The sequence below is a fragment of the Pollachius pollachius genome, assembly GCF_949987615.1.
Source record: "Pollachius pollachius genome assembly, chromosome: 20".
Lineage (NCBI taxonomy): Eukaryota > Metazoa > Chordata > Actinopteri > Gadiformes > Gadidae > Pollachius > Pollachius pollachius.
The window spans coordinates 13594768-13622176 of NC_136953.1; the positions used below are offsets into that span (position 1 = coordinate 13594768).

The 27409-nt window shown below is 51.5% G+C and overlaps 1 protein-coding gene across 2 annotated transcripts in view; it reads right to left on the minus strand.

Annotated features, from left to right (window-relative positions):
• Positions 1-26851, minus strand: part of rgs12a (regulator of G protein signaling 12a) — a 42314-nt gene extending 15463 nt beyond the window's left edge. For both annotated transcript variants that reach the window (XM_079758462.1, XM_079758461.1), the window contains exons 1-7: positions 26777-26851; positions 24336-26243; positions 21873-21962; positions 5275-5296; positions 2677-2870; positions 1906-1998; positions 580-723 (exon numbers count right to left, since the gene is read on the minus strand). In XM_079758462.1, coding sequence (XP_079614588.1) covers positions 580-723; positions 1906-1998; positions 2677-2870; positions 5275-5296; positions 21873-21962; positions 24336-26162 — 2370 coding nt within the window. In that variant the 5' untranslated portion in view covers positions 26163-26243; positions 26777-26851. The remainder of the gene's footprint in view (positions 1-579; positions 724-1905; positions 1999-2676; positions 2871-5274; positions 5297-21872; positions 21963-24335; positions 26244-26776) is intronic.
• Between the last annotated feature and the right edge of the window lie 558 nt (positions 26852-27409).

Here is a 27409-nt window from a genome sequence, read left to right on the forward strand (position 1 = left end):
GCCCCTCCACACCATAGCTCATAGACTCCGTATGCTAAGTGTCCGGAGGGGCCAGCCTTGGACAGTTGGAGAGCACTACGATTCTGTATTACTCATATGCATTACTCGCTCCATTCCCTTTTTATCTCATTTCAATCTTTTAATGCATTATGCATTATCATCCTTACTGCATTCAAATCAATATCCGTGTTTGCCGCAGCTCCGCTGGGAGATCAGCGGGTCGTGTCTTAATGTCGGCGGAGCTCAGGCGGTAGAGCGGGGGGAGTCTGAAGGTGTCCCTGACTGAGCAAGACCCCTACCCTGAACCGCTCCCGACCAGCTGGCTGTCGCCTTGCATGGTTGACTCCGCTGTCGGTGTGTGAATGTGGGTATGACTGGTTGTACGTCGCTTTGGTAAAAAGGCGTCCGCAAAGTGCCCTGAATGTAAATGTAGTGTCCCGTCACGGCTGCACTAAGGACGGCCTGTGTGGACCATAAACATCTTCTGTATCCGTTTTACATCCAAGATGGCCGCCAGCGTGGTGGATAAGGCGCCATTGAGGGCCGGTAGCCACGGCGGTGACCCTTGGCGGCGTGTACCTGCAGCTGCTGGGTCTTGAACATGTCGGGCCGGGGGGACGTCAGCACGTCGTCGGCGAGCTGCGCCTGGCTGTCGATGTTGACCGGCGTGGTGGCCTTGCTGGACAGGAAGCTGTCATAGATCTCCCCCGCCCGCTGGGACAGCTGCGTTGGGGTTTAAAGAATAAATTAGAATACAAAGCGAATGTAGTGCTTTGTTTTTCCTTCGACCGTGCATAGATATTCGAGATGAACCAACAAACGGCAACAGAAAATGGAATAGTACAGACTTGGAACTCGAAGTTGAGGACGTATTTGTGACTTTTATCTTGTGTCGCCCGTATAATGACAAGCGGCAGGCCTGTACCATGTGGTGTGAGGGGGTTTGGGAGGGGGGGGGGGGATCAGTGCGCATTAGCTATCCTCACAGAGCGCTACGGCACCAGCAGAGTCGTGTTGCCGTGTTTCTCATCACCCACAGATGAAACACAGCAACCACAAAGACTCATGTACTGGTTGTTTGTGTGTGAGTACACGTGCATGTGTGTGTCTCTGAGTGTTTGTATGTTTGTGTATAGACGTGTATGCGTGTGTCTCTGAGTGTGTGTATACGTATGTGTGTGTGTGTTTCTGTGTGTGTGTATATGTTTGTGTGCATGTGTGTATCTCTGATTGCGTATGTGTGTGTCTTGCTGGATAAAAGACAAATTGCCCGTTTGGCAGTGCGAGGGTGCCGAGGCGTTCCGGGGAGGGGGCGTGCTAACATCCTGGTAACGAGATGCCTATTTTTGAAGGCGTTCGGGCCCGCTGCCCCCTGATGTTGCTAAGCGACCAACGCCAGGCGAAACTCTAAGTTACAATTGCAAAATTTGCAGCACAAGTAAACTTTAAACATCTCCGTTTGAAATGGGCCGTTTTCCCTTCTGAAGACCCCCTCGACGGACCCCTGACAGATTGATTAGGGCACTCTTCTTGAGTGGCGCCCTGATTATCAGCCTGCGTCAACGGGGTTGTTGATTTTCGTTTTTATTTTCGTTGATTTTCGTTCACAACGACAGGCGTTTCCTTCCGTTGCCGTAGGGACAGTTTAGCTCTCGCAGTACCGTACAAACACACACACACACACACGATAAGACACACACGATATCGCCTCCCGAACGCAGCGGACCCCCAGGGGGGGAGGAGGAGGGGAACGGGATGAGGGTGAGCACACACACACACACACACACGTACGCATATGCACGCACACAGATGCACGCACATGCACACACACACGCACACACAAATGTACACACATACCTACACACACACACACACACACACACACACACACACACATTCACCTACCTGCTTTTTATCGGTTGCAGGGACATGACTGAAGTATTCGCAGGCCTGCCAGAACAAGATATTCTCCTCGCTGAATTCCTTCTTTAGAAATTCCTACATGAGACGGGTCAGAAAAACACTTTTTATTACCAAAGCCAGGACACCAAGTGCGCTAGTAGACCAGCCTGTACCGGGATTAGCGTACAGCGCAATAACACGGCGACAGCACAAGCCCATCCGGGTCGACGGGGCATCTTGCTCACGGAGGCCTACTGGTTAGACTGGGAGCATTCCACCCACACCCCTGGCCACGAGACCAGGGGTCCCAGACCTGGATATTCATATGGGGGCCGCATGCTGGAGATGGTTCACCTATGGGCTATTGATATCCTTTTGTTTTCAAAGAAGTCCCTTGTGGATCCTGTATAAAGGATAAACAAATATTGCGGAGCCCCAAGCGAACCGCTACGGCTTATAATAGCTGGAATTATAAGTGGTGATGCAATGCAAGTCACCGATTGGTTGAATTAGATGCGTGTTCTTCGCGTTAATATTCAGACCTAGAAATAAGCCTTTCAGAATATATATACACTGTATATATAGCGCTTTTCTTAATACTCGTAATACTATGTCATAATATGTCAAAATGTGAAAGGGACGTATCGCTGTCTCACCCTCTCTCTGTCTCCCCCTATCCCCTATCCTCTCGCCCTGTCTCCCCCTCATTCTCCCTCTCCCCCTGTCTCCCCCTCATCCTCCCTCTCCCCTCCCCCTCTCTCCCCTCTCTCTCACCGAGAAGTAGCGCACTCCGATGGGGTCCTGCAGCAGCCTCTCGAAGCAGGCCGCCCAGCTGGCCACCCTCTGGTCCGAGAGCCGGCGGCGGCAGCCCGCCGCCGCCGGCAGGCTGCCGTTGCTGGTCAGGCTGCTCTGGCTGCAGCAGCCCTGGAGCTGCACGCCGCCACCGCCGCCGCCGCCACCACCATAGTCTGGACAGAGAGAGGGGGACATTAGGGCAAAGTCATAAATCGGAGAAGGAGATGCATAGAGAGAGAGAGAGAGAGAGAGAGAGAGAGAGAGAGAGAGAGACATAGAAAGAGAAGGATAAAGAGAGAGAGGTTCAGAGAGAAGGATAAAGAGAGACAGACAAATACAGAGAAAAATTGAGAAAAATACAAAAAGAGAGAAAGATTTAGAGACAAGGGTAAAGAAAGAGATACAGAGAGAGAGATACTAAAAAGAGAAAGAGATACAGAGAGAGAGAACCAGAGAGAAAGATGCAGTGGGATTACCAGAGAGAGATTCAGAGAGAAAGATTCAGCGAGAGAGAGAAATACTAAAAAGAGAAACGGATAAAGCGAGAGAGAACCAGAGAGAGAGAGAGAGACAGAGAAATATACACAAGTAATTCATTTAATTTGTTCTTCATAAGATTAGAACTTATATCAGTCGATCCAAAGCATCTAACCTGCTGCCGTTCTGCCTGGGAGCGCCGAAAACCTAACCATGACAATATCAGCCCTCTGCCCTCATCCCGTTGCCAGTCAGTGCTGTTGTGGTAACCATGCAGACATTGGGATTGGCTTCTGCGAGAATGATTCAAATTGAATAACAATAATAAGGTCCTTCAGCCTCAAAAAGTTCTTGGTTACCGAAATAAACAAACAACATGGCCCCCAGGTTGAAACCGCCGTCCTCAACCGGCTCCGGCATTCAGGGAGAAACAAGTAAACAAACAAACTAGCCAAACTAAAGTGGATTGGTTTTTGGAAGAAGGCCAGGGCCCTGGAGTCAAGAGGTCTACGACAAGAGCCCCCCTAAAGGCCTGACAGATGCCACACAGCTAGAATGGAGATAGGGGAAGGTGGTGGTGTGGGTGGAAGGGGGTCTTTTTGTACTGCGGCCACAAAAGCAGTCGTCCTGTATCCTGGAAACCCTCTCTCTCTCTCTCTCTCTCTCTCTCTCTCTCTCTCTCTCTCTCTCTCTCTCTCTCTCTCTCTCTCTCTCTCACTCTCTCTCTCTCTCTCTCTCTCTCTCTCTCTCTCTCTCTCTCTCTCTCATTAGAAAGGACCTTTATGAAGCGGCAACAGGAAACTGGCACGACATAAAAAAGGCACAGAAGAAGAATTAGGAGGAAGGAGGGTCGGGGGGGGGGGTGGTTTGCCACAGCTAAAGAGCTAAATTAACTGGTGGTGGTCTACTGCTAGGGCATCAAGGGTCTCTAGCTCCCTGCTACGACGCGGCAGATGGGACCCTTTAGGGCTACCGGCCCCCACATACAAGAGACCCGCCAGTCAAATTAAACAACAACAAAAGAAACAAAAGAAAAGAGGAAATAACTAAAAGAAAAGAAAAGATGAAGAGCGAATCGCAACAAGGAACAAGTGTGTCCTGTCCCGTCTTGTTTCCACCCTTTGGGAGCTGCAACATATACACACCCACACACACACACACACACACACTCTGATAACGTCCACCAGATAAAGACATGCAGGAGCCGTGACTCGTAACTCTGGTGAGTGTTTATCTTTTGTCTCTCTCCCAGATTGATGGGGGTATTTCTGCCTGCCCGTTAACCAGCGTGACACACCACTATGTTTCTTTAGAAATGGGCGTAACGGCCCTCGACCTGTCGGTGACTAGGCAACGGTGAAGTCCCCGGTGATCGTTCAAATCACTTCTGACTCACGCGGCCCTCGTTGCGCATAGCTCCGACACTCACGGTCACTTCCTGGTTGCGTTTAGGTATCTGGTGAATCAACAGTTGTGTCATCCCCATCCCCGGGATTACACACACACACCCAATGAGCTCAGAGCAGTGTCTAGGCGGATCTAGGAGCTTCTGCATGCCCCAGCCCATGAGCTCTTTGGCTGGGGGAGAAGGATACAGCCGGGGATCTTGGATACGTCCTGGCGGTTTGTAATGAAGAAGGGGGGGGGTTATAGTATTATGGTCTGTGGCTTCGGCCTCCTGTGTTAACCATGTTGCAGCTCTATGGTGAAGGGAGCACAACGTTAGTGTGCATAGTTTTGTGGGGGGGGGTGGAGCGTGAAGGAGTGTGGGGGTCTCCAGGGAGCAAACATGCCTCGACCCAAACTTTGCCGACAAAACAACCCAGGCATCCGCTAAAAGTCCTCCGGCTGAGGAAGAGCAGCCATGCGGGGAATTCGGTACAGAAAAGGGATTTGTCAGATAAAATAAATAAAACTCAACTTAAAAAGCCATTTCCTTCAACATACACACATACACACACACACACACACACACAGCCCCCCCCCCCCCCCCCCCAAGTCATAACCTCACACCAAAATGGAAGGGTCGGAACACCACATTTGAAATCAGGACACATTCGGACCGGACAATCAAAAGGGCAATAATGAAAAGTGACTCACCACCATCCGACGAAGCCGCTGACTGAAAGAGAACAAAGAGAGACATGAGTGAGACGCTGCCCTCGGCACCCGACGCACTCACACATGGAAGGGGAGGCTGGGCTCCACACACAGCCTCCGCCTGCATCTCCTGCAGACACACTGAGGAGCCACGCCACCGGCATGGGCGTGTGTGTGTGTGTGTGTGTGTGTGTGTGGGGGGGGGGGGGGGGGGTTGAAAGTGTGTAGAGTTGTGTGCTACTGGAAGGAGGGTGGAGGGATGGGTGGGTTGGTGGGTGGGGTTGAACCTTTGGTCCCTCGGCAGGGCCGTTAATGTGTGAGTGGAGTGGGTGGGGACCCCACTGCTTAACAAATACAACCCCGTGTGCAGCTGTTCACACCCCCTCCGGGTCCACCCCACGACAGACGAACACACACACACACACACGCACACAAGACACACACACACGCACACACAAGAGACATACACACAGATCCACAAACCAACACACACATGGACATAAGTGCAGAAACACACACATACACACACACACACACACACACACACAAGAGACATACACACAGATCCACAAACCAACACACACATGGACATAAGTGCAGAAACACACACATACACACACACACACACACACAAGACCCCATCAACCCCCCCCCCACACACACACACACACACACACAAGACACATACACACACACACACACAAACCCCCCAACAAACACACGCACACACTTGGACATATGTGCACACACACACACACACACACACACACACACACACACACACACACACACACACACACACACACACACACACACACATTCCTGCCGCCTGGTGTTACACAAGACAGATCAGGGCTAATCAGGCCGCGGTGGTGGAGTGGCCATCAGTGGCTGTAATTGCCTTCCTTTCACTTGCTAATGTGGGCCTCAGAGTGCTTCACAGGGCCGCTGGAGATCACTGGCTTAGGGGAGGCGAGAAGGACGAGCACCCTCGGGGCCGGAGGTCTCACAGGCATCTCCCCCTCCCCCCCCTCCCCCGGCGCAGAGACGCCGCAAAGTCAAGATTTCAATGAGAATGGGGGGGGGGGAAAAATCGGTAAAGTGGGCTCACGAGCTAACGCTTCGCCCTGGGTGATCGGAATGTTTCTGCGGGTTTTGTTGAGAATTCGTCCCTCGCGTGTTAAAACAACCACACTCGCTGTTCACAGTCGAGGGCACGCGGACAAGTCTTGGGAAAGGAGTCTTAGTTTATCAGTGTTGATTTCAGTTGGGTGGAATATTTTTACATTGCAGAGGAGGAGATGAGAGGAGCCTCTTCCAAGAACGCCGCGTTTTAAGCCACCCTGCGTCGTAGGAGGACGCGCTTGAATCAGGAGGGGGACTATTTCCAGACGACTCTCCTCTGAGCTGCCACTTCAAAGTGTGAATGCTTAAAGGCTCCATCTCGTTCGGTCGTGTGTGTGTGTGTGTGTGTGTGTGTGTGTCTGCCTCTCTAGCTCGTCAAACAGGACACTTGTTACCACACTTGCGTGGTGGCTTGGAGAAAAGGCTCCTCATCTCCACGCCTTCTCCGAATGGCTCCGGAGCCTCTCGAGCGATGTCAAGGGAACAGGACGGAGTGAGAGCGATTCGGCGGGCCTTACGCAGACCCTGTTTTTATTTTTAGACGCTTCCCTCAAAAGAGACGCCATCAAGCTAATAGATGTTAGGCAGCGTTCGGCACATCACATTAATATCGCCGATGATATTGTCTTCGGAGCAGCTTCGAGTGCGTGCATAATTTATCAGGGATAATGGGAGGCCTGTTTTTTCCGGGCTGGGACTGTATTTATAGAACGCCCGCTAATTTGACTGTCATTTGCGGTTCGTGCAGTGCCGATGAATCCCTCCGGGTTGATCTATTGGCTGTAGAATAAGACCAGACATGTAGCATACTGTGCCAAAGCCCTTTCTGCGTGTGTGCTTGTGAGCATGTGAGCTTGTGTGTACTAAAGCCATTTCTGCGTGTGTATATGTTTGTGTTCTTGAGCTTGCATGTTTATGTGTCTGTCTGTGTGTGACCGTGTGTTCGTGCGGATGTTTGTGCATGTGTGTGAGGGTGCTTACGTGTGTGTCTGTGTTAGTGTGTGTGTGTGTGTGTGTGTGTGTGTGTGAGTGTGAGTGTGTGTGAGTGTGTGTGTGTGTATCAGTGCGAGCGTGCATGCATGTGTGTCTGTTTGTGTGTGCGTACATGTGTGTGTCCACAGAGCTTGACATCTGTGCTCATGACACGGTACAATACTCCAACCAATCACGGCCATCCCCACGTTTCTTTGGGAGTTGCCCACATCAGTACTGGCCCGGATGTGCGTGTGTGTTCCCTCATAGCCCTGCCTGCTAGTCAAGCCACTAACTGCATTCTGTGGCTTCTGTAGGACAGTAAGGGCCCCACCCACCCATCCATCTCGTCAACAGCCAGGGGCCAACTCCACTGGGTGGTGTAGGACCCGGGGGAGAACACAGTTCGGTGGGCCACTCAGTTGGGTGTGTGTGGGGAGGTGGAGAAAACACAATCTGCGCCTGAAAATGACGCTGGCCTACTTGTTGCCGTTGTTAAACCCGGGGTCGCTAGATAGACAACAGCGTATCCCAGAAGCCTCCTTTACTGATGGCCGAGCCCAGGTATTACTAATCCCAAAGCAATGGACAACAATGTGACACTGGTCCAGAAACGGGAGGCTTGTATGACGACGCCCCTGTTGGGACCGGAGTCGTCTCCTGGAAGTTTACATCACACACTTATGACGGCACCATCAAGAATGCCGGTGACACACACCTTTGAGACTTGAGGCGTGCAAGTGTGGGAAAAAACTGCATTGCACCACTTGCAATGAAATTATTTAGGATACATTCTTCTAGCATTTAACTATCACTAGCTGCACTAGGAGCCTTTAACCATTACTAGCTGCAGCACTAGGAGCAGCCATTTGTACAACACCCGTGGATCAAAATGCTTCTGACCAAAGTGCTTCCCTTATGTGTCTCTCCAGGCTTTATGCTAACACCTTAAGATGACTCCAGGTGGCGTCGATCTTGAAGCCCTAAAAGGACAGCCCACCCCGGCCATGCACAGACACACAGTTTGTTTTGTTGTGGTTGCTTGTTTTCTTCACACCTGTGCCGTTTGTGTTTCCCCCCGGGAAGGTTGTCACAGGGAGGGGGGGGGGGGTTGCACATCCTTCCTGTTTTCACACCTGAAGTGAGATCCAAAGGCCAGCCTGGGTGGCACCGGCTGAGAAACCCAGTCCCCTCACTTTGCTCTCTCACCCTCACTCTCCCTCCCCCCTCTATCTCCCTTGCCCTATCGTTCTCTCTCCCTCCCTGTACATCTGAGCCTTTCGCTTCCAAGACGCCAAGTAGCTCTAAGACCCCCACTTTGTGTTTTGTGGCCGAGATCCTCATTCAGCGTATAAACAGCCTGCTGTTTTCACGTCTATTATCCGCAGGTCAGGCGAATGACGCAATGCAAATAGACTCATTTGCATTGTCTGTCTAATCGCGCTTCTGTCGCCCCGTGCTTTTGCGACGGCCACGAACCGGGAGCGCTCCCACCCAAGACCCGTTAAGACATGTTGCCGACCACACACACACACACACACACACACACACAAATGTATGTGGCTTATTGCCTTAACAAAGCCGGTATTACCGCTCTCTCTCCCCCCCTTTAAATCTTTGGTTCACTTCTGAATTTCTGAAAATTTCTGAACACTTCTGTTCAGAAATTTCCCAAAGGTAGGGCTTCCTATCCACTACGCACACACACACACACACACACACACACACACACACACACACACACAGACACAGACACAGACACACAGACACACACACACACACACACACACACACACACACACACACACACACACCTGAGGCAACAAACACTGGAAGGGTCCCACAGTTTGAATCAAACAGCTGCCTCGAAATTCGGAGGGGAAGAGCTCAACGGAGAAGAGAGTGTAATGGCAAAAACAGCTGACCTAACAAACATCGGGCGCACATCGCAGACAACGAGACGGGACTGAGCGAGAGAGAGAGAGTGAGAGAGAGAGAGAGATAGAGAACGGAGAGAGAGAGATAGCTACTCACCGCGTTGAAGAACCAGGTTTTCTTAAAGGAAAGTCTCTTTTTTAAACTCATTGTTCTCCGGACTGCGACAGCGGCAGCGGGGGAATACGGGTAAATGTGTGTGTGTGCGCACATACCTGAACACTCCCCACCCAAAACTCTTTTCGCCATGTCTGTACAAGTTACACACGGGAGAGGGAGGGAGGGAGGGAGGGAGGGAGGGAGGGAGGGAGGTTGGGGGAGGCAGAGGAGAGGGGGGAATCCGATGAGGTATACCGGACAAGAGAGCGCAAAAGGAAAGAAAAAGAAAAAGAAAATGAAAACGGGACCAGGGTGGAGGAGAAGAGGGGGAGTTAAGCTAAAAAAAAAAAAAGTTAAAAAAAAGATTCAAAAAAATAAAGATTCCCTTCCCTATGTAACTGTTGCCATGACGACGCACAATACACGCAGCCTCCGCAAACATGCAGGCACTGGTGAGTCGGATAAGCGGCCTCCTCCACCCTGTCCCCTCTTCTTCCTCGTGACCCACACCAATCAACCCCTCCCTCCCCTCCCCGTAATAATCTACAACCACAGTGCACCCCCCCCCCCACCCCCTTCCCCTTCTTTGTTTCGCGACTGGGTATTTTTCTACGCTTGAAAGACAAGGACCCAGTCACTGTAAATTGAAACCATATGACTTTTCCATCCAGTAAGAAAGGGAAGAAAATGTGCAAAGAGCGAGGAAAAAAAGGGGGAAAATATGTCCATGACTTGAACTCCGTAGGGCTCCTGGTTCCTCATGCCCAGAGAAACGTGTGTGAGCCAGGATTGAGGCCTTCCACGGCGGCCACAGAGCTATCCCTGCCGCTTCCTGGCGAAAGGATCCCTTCCCGACGGAGAGACACCTGAAGAAGAAGCATCGGCATCTCTCGCTGAGCCTCTTGTGCGTTGGTGGGTCTCATGCACCAGTGGATGTTGTTCTTGTACTGTTCAGTGTTGGCGCAGAAACCGTAGGTGGCCGCTTTCAAGGCTCTCTCCCGTCTGCCACGGAGAGGGCTGAGAGTATTTCACATTTCATTTCAACCACATTGTTTCCTTCACCACAAATGTCCTTCTCTGGACCAAACCATCGCGTGTCCTGGCTGGAACGTGGCATTTTACAGGCCTGGTCGCATATTGAGGTTTGGATTTCGTCTATTAAAACCGGAATTCTTCACGATTCTCTCTTTTTTTTTTTGGTACATGCGTAAAAGGGGGAAAAGCCGGGCTTATCAGCAGCGCTACATGCAGGTATGTCTGTGTTACATCAGCTGTAAAAGCGATAAGGCATGACCCTGAAGCATTGTGTTACGGATTGGATCCGACGACCTTTGACCCAGGGGTGAAGAGTTCACAACAGTGGCCAAAGCCAGGTGAACCGGTGACCTCTGACCCAGAAACGAGAAGCAAAGACCGTACAACAAAAGAAAAATAAATTCATCTCTGGCCTACGAGCTTGGAACCTCAATTCCAGTTTTTCCCCTTAAGTTCTCATACAAGAACAAAGTCGAGTTTGACTGTGTTCTTGTGTTGAGTGTTGACAGGAAACTACGATTGGCCCTTCATCCCCACTTTGCAGGATTTTAACATCCCCGGTCTGAACCGTCGCAGGCTCATTGGCTGGCGCTTTCCGAGCGTTCTCCCCCGAGGAGAGGGCAACGGAGACCAGACGACGGACCAGAACTCAGACCACCTTCAAGGAGATTGGTATCCCAGGGGGGAGGGACTAAGAGGGGGCGACAGAAAAGAGAGGAGGGTCGAGCCGGGAGAGAGAGAGAGAGGCCGAGCAAGAAAGAGAGAGGAAGGACAGATGACCCGCATCAGGAACTGTGACGAGTGTGTTCTGTTGACGGGAATCACACTCAACCCGCCAGACATGCAGTGGAGCTCCAGGAATGGTAAACAACTTCAACGTAATCTCAGACGCTCCCTCCTGAGATTTGCCTTGCCCAAGAGCGGGTGACCCGGAGCTTTGGGGGGGGTTGGGTAGACCATGTCGTCATTCCACTTTGTCCAAACCCATGGGGGCCGATGCAAACGATTCAAAAGGATTCAAAACTAAAAAAAAACGGGCAACGTCTGAATCAAGATGTGGTCCCGATATCAAGCGGGGATCAGTGTTTAAGGGGTAGCGCCGGCTGGGTAGCAACACATATTCGGTTGTCACCATGCTGTCTGGAATGCAATCAGTCGCGGCTTGTTTTGTAACCAGTGGGCCCTCTGATCATCTTTAATCTGGCGTTTCCTCTCCAGTGCTAGCTGGGTCGACCACATCAGAGGGAGATGGCCCCACTTAACTCTAGGGCCATTAGGGCCCATTAGCATCAGGGCCTATATACATATGATGTCAATGATGCTGATAACAAAGCTAGCAGGGGGTTGAGAGCCTTCGTCTGAGTGATCTACTTTCATCATTACAGCGCCCCTTTTCTTTTGGCACGGTCTGAGATACCATGATCTAAACATCTGTTTTTCCGAAATACTTAATTTGATACACTCAATGGTTGAGTTTGAGTTAGGATTCGCGAGACTCAGAATACAAATATAAACAAAAATCTAATCTACTTAAGTTAAGCAACCCTTTTGTGTGTTGCTTCGAGTTTTGTCCTCGACTCCCAAGGCCTTTCGCTCAACGGACAATCTTTCCATTTCTCACTGAATCTACCCTCTGCCCAAACACACCACGAGCAACACCTGCTCATCACAGAGACACATATCTGAGCACCAGTGGCTGCCAATCATCCATTATACTATGTCCCCTGATCCTAGGAGAGCAGACTCCAAAGCTTGCTCGGTTCTCTGTACACATCCAAGAACGTATTTCATTGGCCGAGGGGAGAGCCTGGAGGATAGGCTTATCAATTCCTCTTGGCCATTTTCCTTGTGTGAAATGCATTGTTGTGCGTGTGGGATTGCGGTAGAAGATTGCGACCGCCGTTGAGTGGAGTGTGAATTGCCTTGTCAGTCAAACTGGCCCACACCCACACGGAAGACAAAGATTACGACCTACACAAAGCCACCAAAATGGGAACACTATATCTGTATCTATAAATATACAATTGACTTCTCATACATGTTATTCAAAGCTAACTCTAATGAGGTACATCCAGTGCATTCGGTTATACCAGACAAAAAAAGTAAGAGGGATTTTAAACCACAAAAACCTGCAGCATAAGCATGAAAACACCTTTTAATCACTAGGAGGGCTTTGAAACTGTAAGGCCTGGGGGTCGAGGGGAATCTTTGTGTGTGTGTGTGTGTGTGTGTGTGTGTGTGTGTGTGTGTGTGTGTGTGTGTGTGTGTGTGTGTGTGTGTGTGTGTGTGTGTGTGTGTGTGTGTGTGTGTGTGTTAACCACATCACATGCCACCACACCCTCAGCTCTCTGTTTCTCTCTCTTGGATTCCCATAAACCAGAGTGCCAGAGAAGGCCTTTCCAACCTGAAACATGACCCTTATAATTAGCCCTGGGACCCTATACTCCACTCAACCCATCCCCCACAAATGTACAAATAGCGCTTTTTTTGGAATGCACACAAAAATGTCAACAAGGTGGGATCGCTTTTTAATGGCGGGACGTAATTAACGTGTGTGTGTGTGTGTGTGTGTGTGTGTGTGTGTGTGTGTGTGTGTGTGTGTGTGTGTGTGTGTGTGTGTGTGTGTGTGAGTGTGTGTGTGTGTGTGTGTGTGCATATGCAGCGGAGCAGGCAGGCTGCTTTGAAACGGATGATGATTTCCTGAGTAATTATCAGCGTCCTGACCTTAACTAAAGAGAAGTAGTTAGAGTGTGTGTGTGTGTGTGTGTGTGTGTGTGTGTGTGTGTGTGTGTGTGTGTGTGTGTGTGTGTGTGTGTGTGTGTGTGTGTGTGTGTGTGTGTGTGTGTGTGTGTGTGTGTTGGGGGTCCTACTGGCTGGTCATAATGGGAACCTGAGAGGACTGGGAGTAAGAATGGGTTGACACTCCCCAGGGACAGAGAGGACAGGATGCTGTTGAGTCTCAGAGTTTGGCGTGAGGAGGGGGGCAAGGGCAGGGCATTTTTGTGGAGGGGAAACACACACACACACACACACACACACACACACACACACACACACACACACACACACACACAGAATGAGAGACAGAGAGACAGAAAGACAGAGAGACAGAGAGAGAGAGACAGAGAGAGAGAGAGCTTTGCCTGCATACAAACACAACTCCCATTGAACGCCCTGTGCGAAGTTATGGACCAGAATGTACGAGCCTTGTGATTCTAATCACGACACCAAAACAAGAGGTCGAACCACGAAGAAGAAGAAGAAACCGAGGTGGTACAAAGAAGACAAAGGAGACGAAGGTGTAGAAGAAGACGAAGGTGTAGAAGAGGACGAAGGCGAAGAAGAAGATTTGATTCACACGTTCTCCATGTTGTCCACCCTTCCAGCTCGCTCCCCTCTGGTCCTCATGACCTTTAAATGGATTCCTCCCCCGGGTTCCTCCTCGAGCACTTCCCCAGAAACCCTGTGACGCGTGAGGTCCGATGCACTGCACGCCACGCCACGGATGGAAGAGTGTGGCGTGATGATAAAAACCCGGCACGGGTTCCACGCTTGGCGGTCCCCGGGTGGAGGAGCCGGGGGGGGGGGGGGGGGGGGGGGGGGGGGGTCTGGCAGTAAGCGCCCTTTGTTTTCTAACGAATAATACGAAGCATGTCGAGACACGGGAACGCACGGCTGCGTGATCAATCCCTCAAGGCTCCCCGCGATAAGGCCTCGGACCGTGAGAACGGGGGAGACATCATCAACTCGGTCACCACGCACAAACGTCTACATCCGTTTCCACCTTCTGTTGAGAGAATTTCTTATTTAACCCCTCCCCTCCAAACCCCACCCCAACCTTCCTGCACACACACACACACACACACACACACACACACACACACCCCCCCCCATGCCCTCTCAGGTGTGATGCGGGTAGTCTGACTCCACCAGCATGTCGGGAGCATGTCGTGACTTGAACAGCGTTCAGTCAGATAACCACAGCCATTCCTTGTCTCCTGTTGCGGCGCCGCCGCCTCTGACACGGTCCTCCGGAGCGCGTTTGTTTTCATGAGGAACCAGAGGGGGTTATTAATACTCAAGCTGCGAGTCTGAACCACTTCAACATCCCTCTTCTGTGTCAGGTTACGATCGGTGAATAAAGAGATCGAAATAAAAGTTGGGACTGATCCTGCCAACTGTGTTCCCAAACCAACCGGCGACCATCGGGTCAAAAGGATGAGGTCATCTTAATGTCTGTGCGGCATCATCACACGAAGCAACAAGCTCCGCCCACTACCCCCGCCACCCTGTTAAACCAAGCCCCTGGGGGGTGGGGGGGGGGGGGGGCAGTGAAGGGAATGGCAGCAGTGTGTGTGTTGCCCGTGGTTTCCCCAGGACCGGGAAATAGGGTATTTTTCCTCCTCTGAGCACTTTGGTTAAAAACATCAGACTCAGCAGTAGCAAACTCCCACTACCACATCTGCTCTTATGGTGATTGGCTCATCGCTGGTTCATATTCTGAGCAGCTGCTGGCCAATCGGCTGGCCTCCCATTCTTTTTTTTCTTCTGCATTGTGTTCATGCGCTGCTTTTCCATTTAGAGGGATCACAAGTGGAGGAAGTCCGATTTTGATTCTTCAATGAAACTTCAATGGATGTTTTTCCCAAGCGGGGTCAGAGATTACATCTAGTGGAGTATGACAATAGAAACAACCTCGATATGAAGCTGCTTCCTTTGTACATCCCACAATGCTCTTCTGGGGGAACAAGCATTGTTTTCTCCTGCCACCGTTCCCCACAGATCACACCGTATATACCAGCGTCTTCTAAGGCCCCAGTATCGACACCAGAAATAGAATTCAGCGACCAACAAACCACAGGGTGCCAGATATGTGAAGCACCCTCGTTGCTATCAGAGGGTTCCAAGTGGGCAATATCGCCGTGTGGGGGCCATGCTTCATTGCCGCTGCTGTATTTGCATACAAATGACCGGGTGTCTGAGTGTCTGCACGGACACAGGATGACCACCGAGGGAAGATAAACATGGCGGTGCCCCGGAGACACCATGGAGCAAAGACGCTGCTCAGAGAGAGAGAGGGCAAGAGTGAACGAGACAGGCGATGAATCAGAGGCTCAGAGTCAAGCCCAGAAGGGAGAGAAACACAGACACAGAGAGAGAGAGAGAGAGAGAGAGAGAGAGAGAGAGAGAGAGAGACAGAGAGACAGAGAGACAGAGAGAGAGAGAGAGAGAGAGAGAGAGAGAGAGAGAGAGGGAGAGACAGAGGGAGAATGACAGAGTTAGAGAGGGAGAGAGACATAGACAGAGACAGACACAGAGGGAGAGAGACAGAGACAGAGAGAGAGAGACAGAGACAGAGGGAGAGTGACAGAGATAGAGGGAGCGAGAGAGAGAGAGAGACACAGCGAAATTGAGACACAGAGACAGAGAGTGAGAGAGAAAGACAGAAAAAACAGAGAGAGAGACATAGAGACCGAAACAGAGAGAGAGAGACACTGAGATACAGAGAGAGACACACACAAGGAGAGAGAGAGATAGAGAGTGACAGAGAGAGAGAGAGAGAGAGGCAGGGCACCACCACCACTGCTCGCCCCACATCCAAGTCCAACCTCAAACCAGGGCTGCAACATGGGGGTCTAAAAATAACTAATAATTCTCTGTCTCTCTCCCCGTCGTTCAGCGAGGACCCTTTTTCACCCGACAACGACGACAACAACAAAACAGTGAAGGCAGCTCCTACATCTTCATCCCCCGGCGCGCGCACACACACACACACACACACACGCACGCACACACAGGCGGATGAGATAGCCCTCCCCCCATTTACTTATTTTCCCCTTTTTGATGGTTTGTACGTCACACCCGTGAGAGAGGGCATTGCTTGATGATGATAACCCCCGCCATGCACCCCCCAACCTTCAGTCAGAGGACCAATCACAGAGCGTCAACGTGCTGTCCCGGTGGCAAGGTTTCAACGAGACACGTGTGTGTGTGTGAGCGTTCGTGTGTGTGTGTGTGTCTCTCTAGTGCACAGCGTTTCAGTGCGAGTCAAAAGCGTGCAGCACATGGGAGTAGGAAACTGGCCTGGGTGAAAACATCCCTCCGACAGAACACACACACAAACACAAGCCAGCCACTGTACTGGACCCAAGCTACCATGCAAGACCTAAGAGAGTAAGAGAGACAGAGAGAGAAGACACACACACACACACACACACACACACACACACACACACACACACACACACACACACACACACACACACACACACACACACAGACACACACAGAAAGAGAGAGACACACACACACACAGAAAAAGAGAGACACTCACACACAGAAAGAAAGAGACACACACACACACACACAAACACACACACACAGAAAGAGACACACACACACTCACAGAAAGAGAGACACACACACACGCACACATAGAAAGAGAGAGACACACACACAGAAAGAGAGAGAGACACACACACACAGAGAAAGAGACACACACACACACAGAAAGAAAAAGACACACACACACACACACACACACACACACACACACACACAAAGACCAAAAAGAGGGCAAAGAACACCAGTTGTGTGCAAGGCAAGACACTCCATATAAAAAGCAAAAACCAAGCATCCATGCACAACACTTACAGTGTGGAGGGTCAAACTTTGCTCCATGTATGGTGCTGTGTCGCGCGCGTCGGGCTCTTCCTCAGCTCTGGTGCACGCGCCCGGCTAGTGTAAACGGGTCCATCCGCTGGGGCTCCGGAGCACGCGTGTGTACGGTGTACGGTGTGTGGGTGTGTGTGTGTGTGTGTACGGTGTGTGCGTATGGTGTGTGTGTAAAGAGTCTTGTGTTTTGCAGTAAGGAGAGCGAGTGAGAGAGCGGGTGGAGGGAGGAGAGAAAACGTGCAGGAAAGCTGAAAATCCCAACGGCTAATGGGAGTTCAAACGCTCCCTCCGCTGCCGCCTCCTCCTCTAGTGCCCTCCCTCCCTCTCTCTCTCTCTCTCTTTGCTCCGATCTCGCTCTCCCTCTCTCCCTCCCTCTCTCTCCCTGCTTCAATCTCTCTCTCTCTCTCCCTCCCTCTCTCTCCCTGCTTCAATCTCTCTCTCTCTCTCGTCAAGCAGAATGTCTGAATGTCTCTCTCTCTCCCTGCAACTCTCTCACAATGCTTAAATGTCTCTCTCTCTGCTCCTCTCTCTTCCCCTCTTTCTCTCACTGCTTGCCTCTGTCTCTCACTCATTCTCTCTCTGCAACGCCCACAGAGCAACGGAAGATCTCTTAGCCCAAAGCATGCAATCAACACCAGAAGAGTTAACATAGCCACACCTGGGCGAGAGAGAGAGAGAGAGAAAGAGACAGAGAAAGAGAGACAGAGACCAAGAGAGAGCGAGAGAGGACCGCAACCTATGTCAACAAACACAGGGAGCCGGAGAGCCTGCCAATGGTCTTGCAAGAAGTTATTGATGCGTTTGCACACACACACACACACACACACACACACACACACACACACACACACACACACACACACACCAGCTCTTCTGATTGGTAGCCTGTGATGCTGCAAGGATCGGGGGCACCCCCCCTCTGGTGGACAAGCTTGTCACAGGGTTGGGGGGGGGGGGGGAGCAAGACAGACCGGGAGGTAAACATCACGCACACATGCAACGGCCCACATGACATAAGAGGATGGAATGGGGGGGGGGGGGAAGAAGGATCTGACGACGAACCACCAGCGCCTCTGTCAGTCTCGGTTCAAGAAAGCGCCATTATTTGGAATGACAAACAAAACATTCTGGGGGTTTGTTTCCCAGGGAAGGGACATCTGTTCCCAGACCTGTCTGTCGAGGATCACAACTGACAGCTGGGGACAGCGGGAGATGAACCTGATGCCCCTTGTTGGTTTGTTGTCTTCCTTTGTTTTGTTTGTTTGTTCCTTGGATCCCTCGCGAGAGCCAGTGACGCACAACGACAAACCGCAGATACACAGTGCCGCGGTGTGATTGTGTGAGCGAGCAGGGACACACACACACACACACACACACACACACACACACACACACACACACACACACACACACACACACACACACACACACCGAGGTAACACCCAGGGGGGCCCACGTCCACGCAGGGTGGGGGAGACGGTGGGGAGGGGAGATGGAGGGAGGGCTGGCGGTGGGTGCTTGCTGCTTCCGAACGCGCCAATGTTTGTGTACTGGAGCAGTGTCTCGCGGGGCGGCTGTCCTTGAGCGAACCAGGTGCTCCCGTTGACCGGAGCCAAGCTCATCACGGTTCAGCGTTGTGTTTTTCCGTTGGTTTCTCTTCACGACATAATCTCCCACGCAACAAGACCAGCTCAGAGGAGGCGTGCGTCAGCCACAACTAGGGCTCCATCGATCGTGACGCCGGTCGGATCGAGCGGAGCCGTCCTTTGTGTCGTAGGCCTGCCCCCCCCCCCCGAGGAAGGATTAGTTTGAGACGGTCAGGCAACATAATGGCCACGTTCAGTCGCAGGCACGGCTCTACAAATCACAACAAACGCGTGGAACACAGTGGTATCAGCGAGAGCCAGAGAACACAAGCACAAACAGGACCACTCTACGGTTACGGCTTACTAAGAAAACACAGCCATAGGAAGGCAGGGGCACGCAATTAACAACGACATCGATGAAGGGAAAATCCTCCCATCTCACTCCTGTTAGACACGGATACCGGTTGGCTATTAGTCAAGGCAAGGTCATGATCTGGCTCCGTGCTCTGTGGTGGTGGTGGTGGTGGTGGTGGAGGTGGAGGTGGTGGTGCTTTCAGTAGTAGTGCGCTCTGTGATCTCGGAGTGCAGACCCCGGGGTGAAGCAGAGCCCTTGAAGTGAGAGCCGGTGGAGGAGAGGAGAAAAGGTGCGGATCGGATTGCCTTTGGCAGTGCTTAAACCCCCTCTGTTCACAGCTGTCTGAAATCTACGGTTCATCCACCAGCCACGACTCTGCCTGGGTAAATAATCGTGCTGGCATTTGGACACGGTCGGACTGTCGGCGACGGGGAGCGGGGGGCTACGTCATGAGGAGAGTCTGGAGTGGCCTCCACGCAGAACGACGACTGCTTACCAGAGAGAGGGCCACATTAACGGTGGAAGCCAGCGCTTTGCGTGTTGCTAATACTGTTATTGCGGAACCTCAGACGGAGGGAAGGGAAAGTGAAACGTGCCTGCAGTTTCCATTTCATATGCGCACTCCCGCGTTCACATTGGCTCACTCAAGCAGGGGGCTTTTTATCCAAATCGACTTCCCTGAGTGAGAACAATGAAGCATTTGCGATCAATACCGGAACGGCGAGAGAATCTAGGCTGAGTGCCCGCACAACCAACTTTACCCAATCAAACCAAACTCTGCAGGTCTAACACATCGAGCACACAAACACGGCTGTATCACACTTGATGTGCCAGATATTTTATTCAAGACACGTTTCTATGTGGGAGTTATGCATTTGTGCATTTTAGAACAAAGAACACCAGAGGAGGAAACAGCCTCCGAAAGGATGTGGACCAGATAGACTTCCACCACCACGGAAAGAAAATACTGCATTCCCACCGGTTCTGTCTCGCAGAAACTCAACCCGATGATGTCTTTCATGCGGTGGATCACGTGGTGCCCCGGCATTGGATTTTTCCACGTTTCACTACTCCGTGATCAACGGTAACCTAGATACAACCACATGTTTGTGTTTTCCAACCTTCTCTACATGAGAGAGAGGCGACCTGACCAATGGCCGTGTCTTAAAGCGAGCCGGCCACTGACGCTCAATAAATGCCCACACCAACACAAAGAGGCTCCACGTATCTTATGTTCACACATGGACTGAGCCCCTCGGAAGGAAACCTAAGGCGGACATTGAAGATAGCAGGAGCACGGAAAAGATTAAGTGTTCATTCCGGCATACGATTATGTTAAAATAATAATTTTCCGGATTCAATTCCGAAAACATAGAAACGATAAAAGCATAAATAATGTGAAGGCATGAAGTGAGGCCAAATGCTGCCTCGGAAAATGTCACACACACACAAATGAAAGCTGTGTGTGTGTGTGTGTGTGTGTGTGTGTGTGTGTGTGTGTGTGTGTGTGTGTGTGTGTGTCCATTCTAAACATGGAGCCTTGTGGCGGGCGAGTGTGTAATGTGTGTTCTGTGGGTGTGTCCGTTTGCGGCAGTGATTCATGCATGTGTCTGTACTTAATGTTCTTCTGTTTTATAGCTGTATCCTTTGTGCATGTGTGTGTATGCGTGTGCGTGTGTGTGCGTGCAAGCATGTGTGTATGTGCAAGATACATGCATGTTGTGGGCGGTTGTGTTTGTCGCATTAATTGGAATCTGAATGTCAATAACACACATGTTCTGTGCATGTGACTGATGGAGCAAGAGAGGGAGAGAGAGGGCGCAAGAGAGGTTGAGATTAAGAGACCAAGAGCGAGAGACAGAGCGAGAGAGTGACAGAGACAGAGCGAGAGAGAGAGAGAGAGAGAGAGAGCGAGTGCTAGAGATCAACAGAGACGGAGAGAGATGCGAAGAGAAGACAAACGACAACCGAAAAACAAAGAGAGAATCTGAGAGCAGATCATCAAAGGGTCGTCTGGAAGAATCCCATGGCAACCCCGACATGAGAATATGTCGGCACGCCATTGAGCGGCAGTGGAAGCACTCATTAGCGGGGACAAACACCCGGGCCCGGGGCCGCGGAGGTGGCCACAAAGAGCACTTTGTCCGAGCAGGTCTCGCTGCCCCCGACGCGGCAGAGGCAGGAGAAGAAGAAGCAGAAATCGCAGGAGTCGAGTTCAAGGCGAAGGAAATGAAAGGCTGGGAATGAGTAGAAAATGGAGGGGAGGGGGGTGTTGGCGTCTTGCCAATGCACAGGGCTAAGTTTCCTGTGCATTTGCCCAAGAGAACAGGGAAGAGAATCGTGTCCGTCACTCAGCAACAAATGTATCGCATTGCGGTTCGACGTTCATTCATGAATCCACACAGACTGCTGTCAAGTAAATATAAAAGAGAACCAAAAAAAAGACTAAAACCCAAACAATGTCGACGTGCTTCAGGGAAGCAGTGTGCGTGGGTGGGGGGGGGGGCGGTCCCTAAACAAAACACATCGTAGTGTTTTCATCCGTGCAGGGAAATATATGAGCCTGAATCGGAAGCATTCAATATTTCTGAAATCTTTTGAAAGCGACGTGAAAACAAAAACAAAATACACCACAGAGACGGACAGGCACACACACACACACACACAAACCCTGCACACACAAACCCTGCACACACACACACACAAACTCACACACAAAGTCTGCGCACACACACACACACACACACACACACACACACACACACACACACACACACACACACACACACACACACACACACACACAGTGTGCCTACCTCAAGGTCGTCCAGGGAGCGCGCCATGCTGAGTCGGTGGCCCGGACGGCGGCCGGACGAACGGGCCCCCTTGCTCCACGACCTGGGGCCCTGAACATGGCGAGGGAGGAGGGGACACACACACATCAACACCCCCGGACACAACAAGGACCGGCTCCCCACAGGGAGAGCAGGAATCCACATTCAGCATCACCTCTCCATTTCGGCTGCATCCGTGTTAATGTAGGACGATAACATCACAAACGACATGGGGCAACACCCTGTACTACATCCTTACTGTACCGACATGTTTTACCTCCTTATGACAAATGTACTCATTGTAAGTCGCTTTACATAAAAGCGCCCTAAATGTAAACGTAAATCTTGTGTAGCAATGATATTTCTGTCCATCCTCCAGCATTGTCTTGTCAAAGTTGTGTGTTATTAGCAATGATAAAACTTTTTTAACAACCGGGCAGATATTAAGAATCAGCATACAGAAGCACTGACAGGAACTTTCAACGCGCCAAAAATTGACCTAAAAATGGCAATTTGGCCGAGCCGAGCCCCAATGTGTTTCAGATCCCAAGATCAGATCGCGGAGAAGAAGCAAAAGCAGCAAGGGACTGCGGCTAATGGGAGGTTATGTCACACAGCCGGGGCATGCCAGCCGGGCCTGCCTGCCAGCAGGGGTTCAAGTCAGACATGTCACCAAATGAGTCCCCCCCCCGGAATTAGACACAGCCAGCCAAGCCCAGTGCCGAGCGTAGAGAGAAACTAGGGGGTCCGGAGACTCATTATATATGAATGGAAGGAAAACCACAGAAAGCTCCTCACACGTCTGTCTGTCCCTTCTCCTCCGAGCACGCTTCAGTGTTCATCACATTGGCCCTCGCCCTCTATTGAATTGCTCTGCGTCGTGCGTCGAGAATAGCTGAACCCAATGCTGGGCGCAGAGGCGAGGAAGAATTGTGGGCAATTACGGCGTATGACATGGGCACTACCCTGTAATTTTCCTGGCTTCCTGCGCGAGATTGTCTTCTTTCTAATCTGACACAGGGGAATTCATGCACACACACTATTACCCGCCATGGTGGATACTGTAGGACGCCGCGTTTTGTGTTTTGGTAGCCAGATTGAGAGGGGTTTTGAAGGACATTGGTTACTTGGAATTGAATAACACATATGCAAATTGAATGACAGAGGATGGTATTTTTTGGGTTACCATAGTTCTATAGTGAATGTCTTTGTCTAGCACGTACGGATTTGGTGTTCTTCAATAACCATTGACCAGTTGAAGGTGAAGTGATGTGCCAACTGCCCAGATTTGGACTAAAACTATTTTGAACATAAATTGAATCCGACCAATACAGCTTGACAGTGATTTTGTGTATTCTGTAGCTCCAGAAGGAGCAAAGAATAGCAAAACAGGGACCTCTTGTGGACAACGAGAAGAACTACATTGGACTCTGCCCTTCTTTCATGACAATGACATCATTGACAGACAACAGGTGCAGTCTAGCGCTCGGTTCACACCCCATGGTTCACACCCACGTGTCCGAAAGTGACCGTTGAAACGATGCTATTGTATTTCACATTCCCTGCCAGCAGGAAACAGCCATGACACCCGGCCGGTGTCTGGGAACGCACAGGGAACATTTTATACTTCCTGGACTGGTGTGAATGTTTAACACAACTTTAACACATATGGTAACAGAAGCTCATGTTATAGACTCACTATGCACAGTGAGTAGTAACACAATGACGCTATTAAACGGTCAGCATATAATATCCAGAAAAATGCCTTGGTAACGTTTTTTAATAACACATGTGGTTATTTTAAAATGCGCTTCGTAAAATGTAAACCCCTAATCTAATTTATCTCGATAAAATTGACTTTTAATCCGAGACATGAAATGTATGCGTTAGTCGAGGGTTATGCTTTAAAGGTGCAGTGTGTTGAATTTAGTGGCATCTAGTGGAAAGGGCAGAAATGGAATATAATATACAACGGTATGTTTTAATTTGTGTATGATCCCATGAAAATAAGAATTGTTTGTGCTACCTTAGAATAAGCCCTTTATATCTACAAAGGGAGAGAGTCCTCTTCTACGGGGCCAACCATGTTTCTACAGGGGCCGATCATGGACAAACAGCTCTAGAGAGAACCCGTTTTTAATTCGTAGTCATAATCCGTGTCTTACTTGTTAACCATAACCTATAGTTTTACAGACAAATGAATCAAATTTATAGATCTCTCAACCTGATCACTTGACACTAGGCTACTCGATGCCGTTGTAGACCATGACATCATTCTGGGTCCCCTATAGGCCACGTAGCTTCACCTACGTTGCTGGAACGGGAGGTGTTGGGGGTGGGGGGGCATCGTTAGATGCCACCATATCCTACACACTTCACCTTTAAGAAGAAATACATCGAAAATATTGGTCTCTGTATGGATCTTCCATACTACTATTTTCTTACTGTGTTGTGGCCTTCCTTCGCGTGTCTTGTGTTCTGTTCCAGGAACCTTTTGGTCCAGTCTACTTTGGGAGGCAGCATCGCGCCGGGGTTGCCCAGACAATACCCGTCCGTATTGATGTGGCTCATGGGCGGGGGCAGGAAGTTGGCGTTAATGCCGGCAAGGCTAACGCTGGAGGGCCAGACGTTAGCCACCACCGTTGGGGGCTCCGGGGCCCCGCTGTGCCCTTTGGGCCCCTTCTGCCTGGAGAACCACCTCTGGCTGTTCCTGAGCGGTCCCCGGAGAAAGTTCTGTTTCTTCCCCGGAGGCAGGGGAGGCGGCGGGGGCTTGAACTGGAACTCAAGCCTGGGGGGCGGGCCTCCGTAGAGGCCACTCAGGGCGTCCGGCCCGGGCAGGGACTCGGTGAGGGGGAATCCCTCGTCCAGGTGGCCTTCGGGATTACAGTGGAGGCTGGGGGTGGACTGGGCCCGGCCCCGCGGGGCGAGTTCTTCATCCGCGGGGTAATCCCAGGGACAGCTGGGGAGGTGGACCCCCGTGTGGCTCCCACCCGGCACCTCGGCTGGGGGGAAATCCCGGTCCATCCTCTCCTCGGGGGGCGAGGCGTTCCCGATGCCGCTGTCTCCAGTGCTGCTGGCGCTGCCCTGCTTGCCCGTGCCCTGGCCATCCTCGTCCTCCTCCGGGGACGGCGCCAGGGCCTCTGCGTCCAGCCTGAGCCGGATCCGCTCCACCGCCTCCCCCATGTCGCCGTACAGCACCGACACAAAGTGCAGCACCTCCTGGGGGGCCGGAGGGAACTCCAGGCAGCCCGCCGCGTCGGGGTCCGGGGTGCAGCGGAACCCGAAACGCCCGGCGATCGCCATGTGGTCCCGGTGGCAGCCCAGCTCCGGGTCGACAAAGAAGACGTGGCAGGAGGCCCGGAGGGGTTCCCCCGGGGGGGGCCGGGCGTCGGAGACGTGCGCCGTGGTGACCAGGCAGAAGAAGCGGGCGTCCTCGGCGCAGACGGCGCCGAGCAGCAGGTTCTCGGCGGGGAACGCGGCCAGCACCGCCCCCGCGTCGTCGCAGAGCCGCACGCAGTCGAACATGACCTTCATCAGCACCAGCGTGTGGGTGTCCTGCTCCGTGCCCAGCTGACGGATGCACCGGCGGATGGCCTCCAGGCAGGACTCCTCCGACTCCACGGTGCTCAGGAGGAGCTCCGTGGAGCTCAGGTAGCCCACCACCATGGTCATGTTCAGGAGGCTCCAGTCCGCGCCGGCCTCCTCGGGGTCGCTGCAGGCCGAGTCCTCGTCCTCCGTGCCCTCCTCCCGGGGCCGCTCCACCAGAGAGTCCAACCGCTGGGCCCAGCGTGACACGTCGGGCTCCGACACCGGCCGCGGCTTGGTCTCAGCCGGCACGACCGGGCCACACACCGGCGGAGGGGCCAGACCATCCGCAACGGTGCGGAACACACTGGCCTTTTGGTAAAGATCCTTTCTATCGCCTTCGTCCTCATCGACAGCGGGCGCCCCGGGGCTCCGCCCTTCCTCCAGCACGGCCAATCGCAGGGGGCCGTCGCAGGTGCCAATCAACTGAACCACGGTCTCGTGGGGGAGGTCGGAAACGTCGGCGCCGTTGACGGCCATGAGGCGGTCTCCTTGTTTCAGGCCCACCCGCGAGCCGGGGCCACCCTCCAGGATGGCGCTGAGGAGGCAGGGTCCCTGGCCCGTCACCGTGAAGCCGTAGCCGGCGCGACCTCGAACGACCTCCACGTGTCTGGTGTCCCCCGGCGGGGGATTAAGTTCGAGGTCGAGACGCCGCCGCACACCCTCAGGCTGCCCCATGATCCTCATCTGTGTTGTGCGTTTCCCGTGGGAACCGCGACACTTGTGTTTGTTTGGTTTGAGTGCCGGCACCGAGGTGCTGTTGTCATCCTGAGTGTACACAAAGAGACACAGGGTTTGATTTCGATTCAACAACTCATCATTTAGAATACATTTGAACAAGCTTTTTCTTATTTTAACCAAAATAAGACATTCAATTCCAATGTTTGGCAAACTTTCTTTGCCTAGGCATTGTTTTATTTTCTGACCCAGGAGTGACAAGGTAATTCTAAATCCGACAGATTGCATTTAAACGAATCCCCCCCCTCCGCCCACACAACCCCCACAACCCTGCCAGCTGGACTCGCCTCAAGAACAGTTCAATCACAGACCCCCAACCCCCCTTCCTCCGCCTGTTCAGAATGACGTTAACACCACCCACTTAAGTGCACTGGCTTCTTTATTTAACTCATTTTGAAATGTTGTTTTGACTTCAGGCACGCGTTGTGTGAAGCGGTGGCCTCGGACTTTAACCGGGTCACCGGGCAGAAAGGTTTACTCAAGTTTAAAGTTTGTAAAAATCAAATCACAAAATCACAGCACAGCGGCTGCTCCACAAGAGTCACATTGCGGAGTACAATTACCTATTCAGCTCCTCTGGAGTTTGGTCCAACTTCCCAAGAGGTATCCGAGTGCCCTTACATCGACGGGAATCCACACGTGTACATTTTTTTGGCATCAAAACTTTAAAGATTCCCTTTTTTTTTCCACCAAGTATCCCCCCTCGGTGTGGAAGTGCATATGGACCGAGCGCCACCCCCTCCATTGACTGCTGGGATTACAAAGCGTCTTTCATAGTAACCATGACACCGTAACGTCTACGGTCCACGTGACACGTCCTTGAGCCAATCGTGGCGTTTGTCATGTTCAATATTCAAATGTTTGAAATGATCCCATTGGCTGTGAGTTATCGGGCACTAACAGTTTGAACGTGGTGTCATAGCGGATTACGAATACAATGGCCTGGGAACGCACACTATGGCCTGTGTAAACATAAGGAATTGTGACTAAGTTAATTAAATATGTTAATCGTGTGGTTACATTGTTTTGTTGCAAAGTGTAGTACTACAAATAATAAACAACAAAACATAAGGAAGTTAAATATTACACAAGTGTATTGATAAGGGTTAGAAAAAAAAAACCCTCCTTTTCCAATACAATTGTATTTGGCAGTGCAGAGGTACATTGGATAACTACCTGACCTTATTCTAACAACT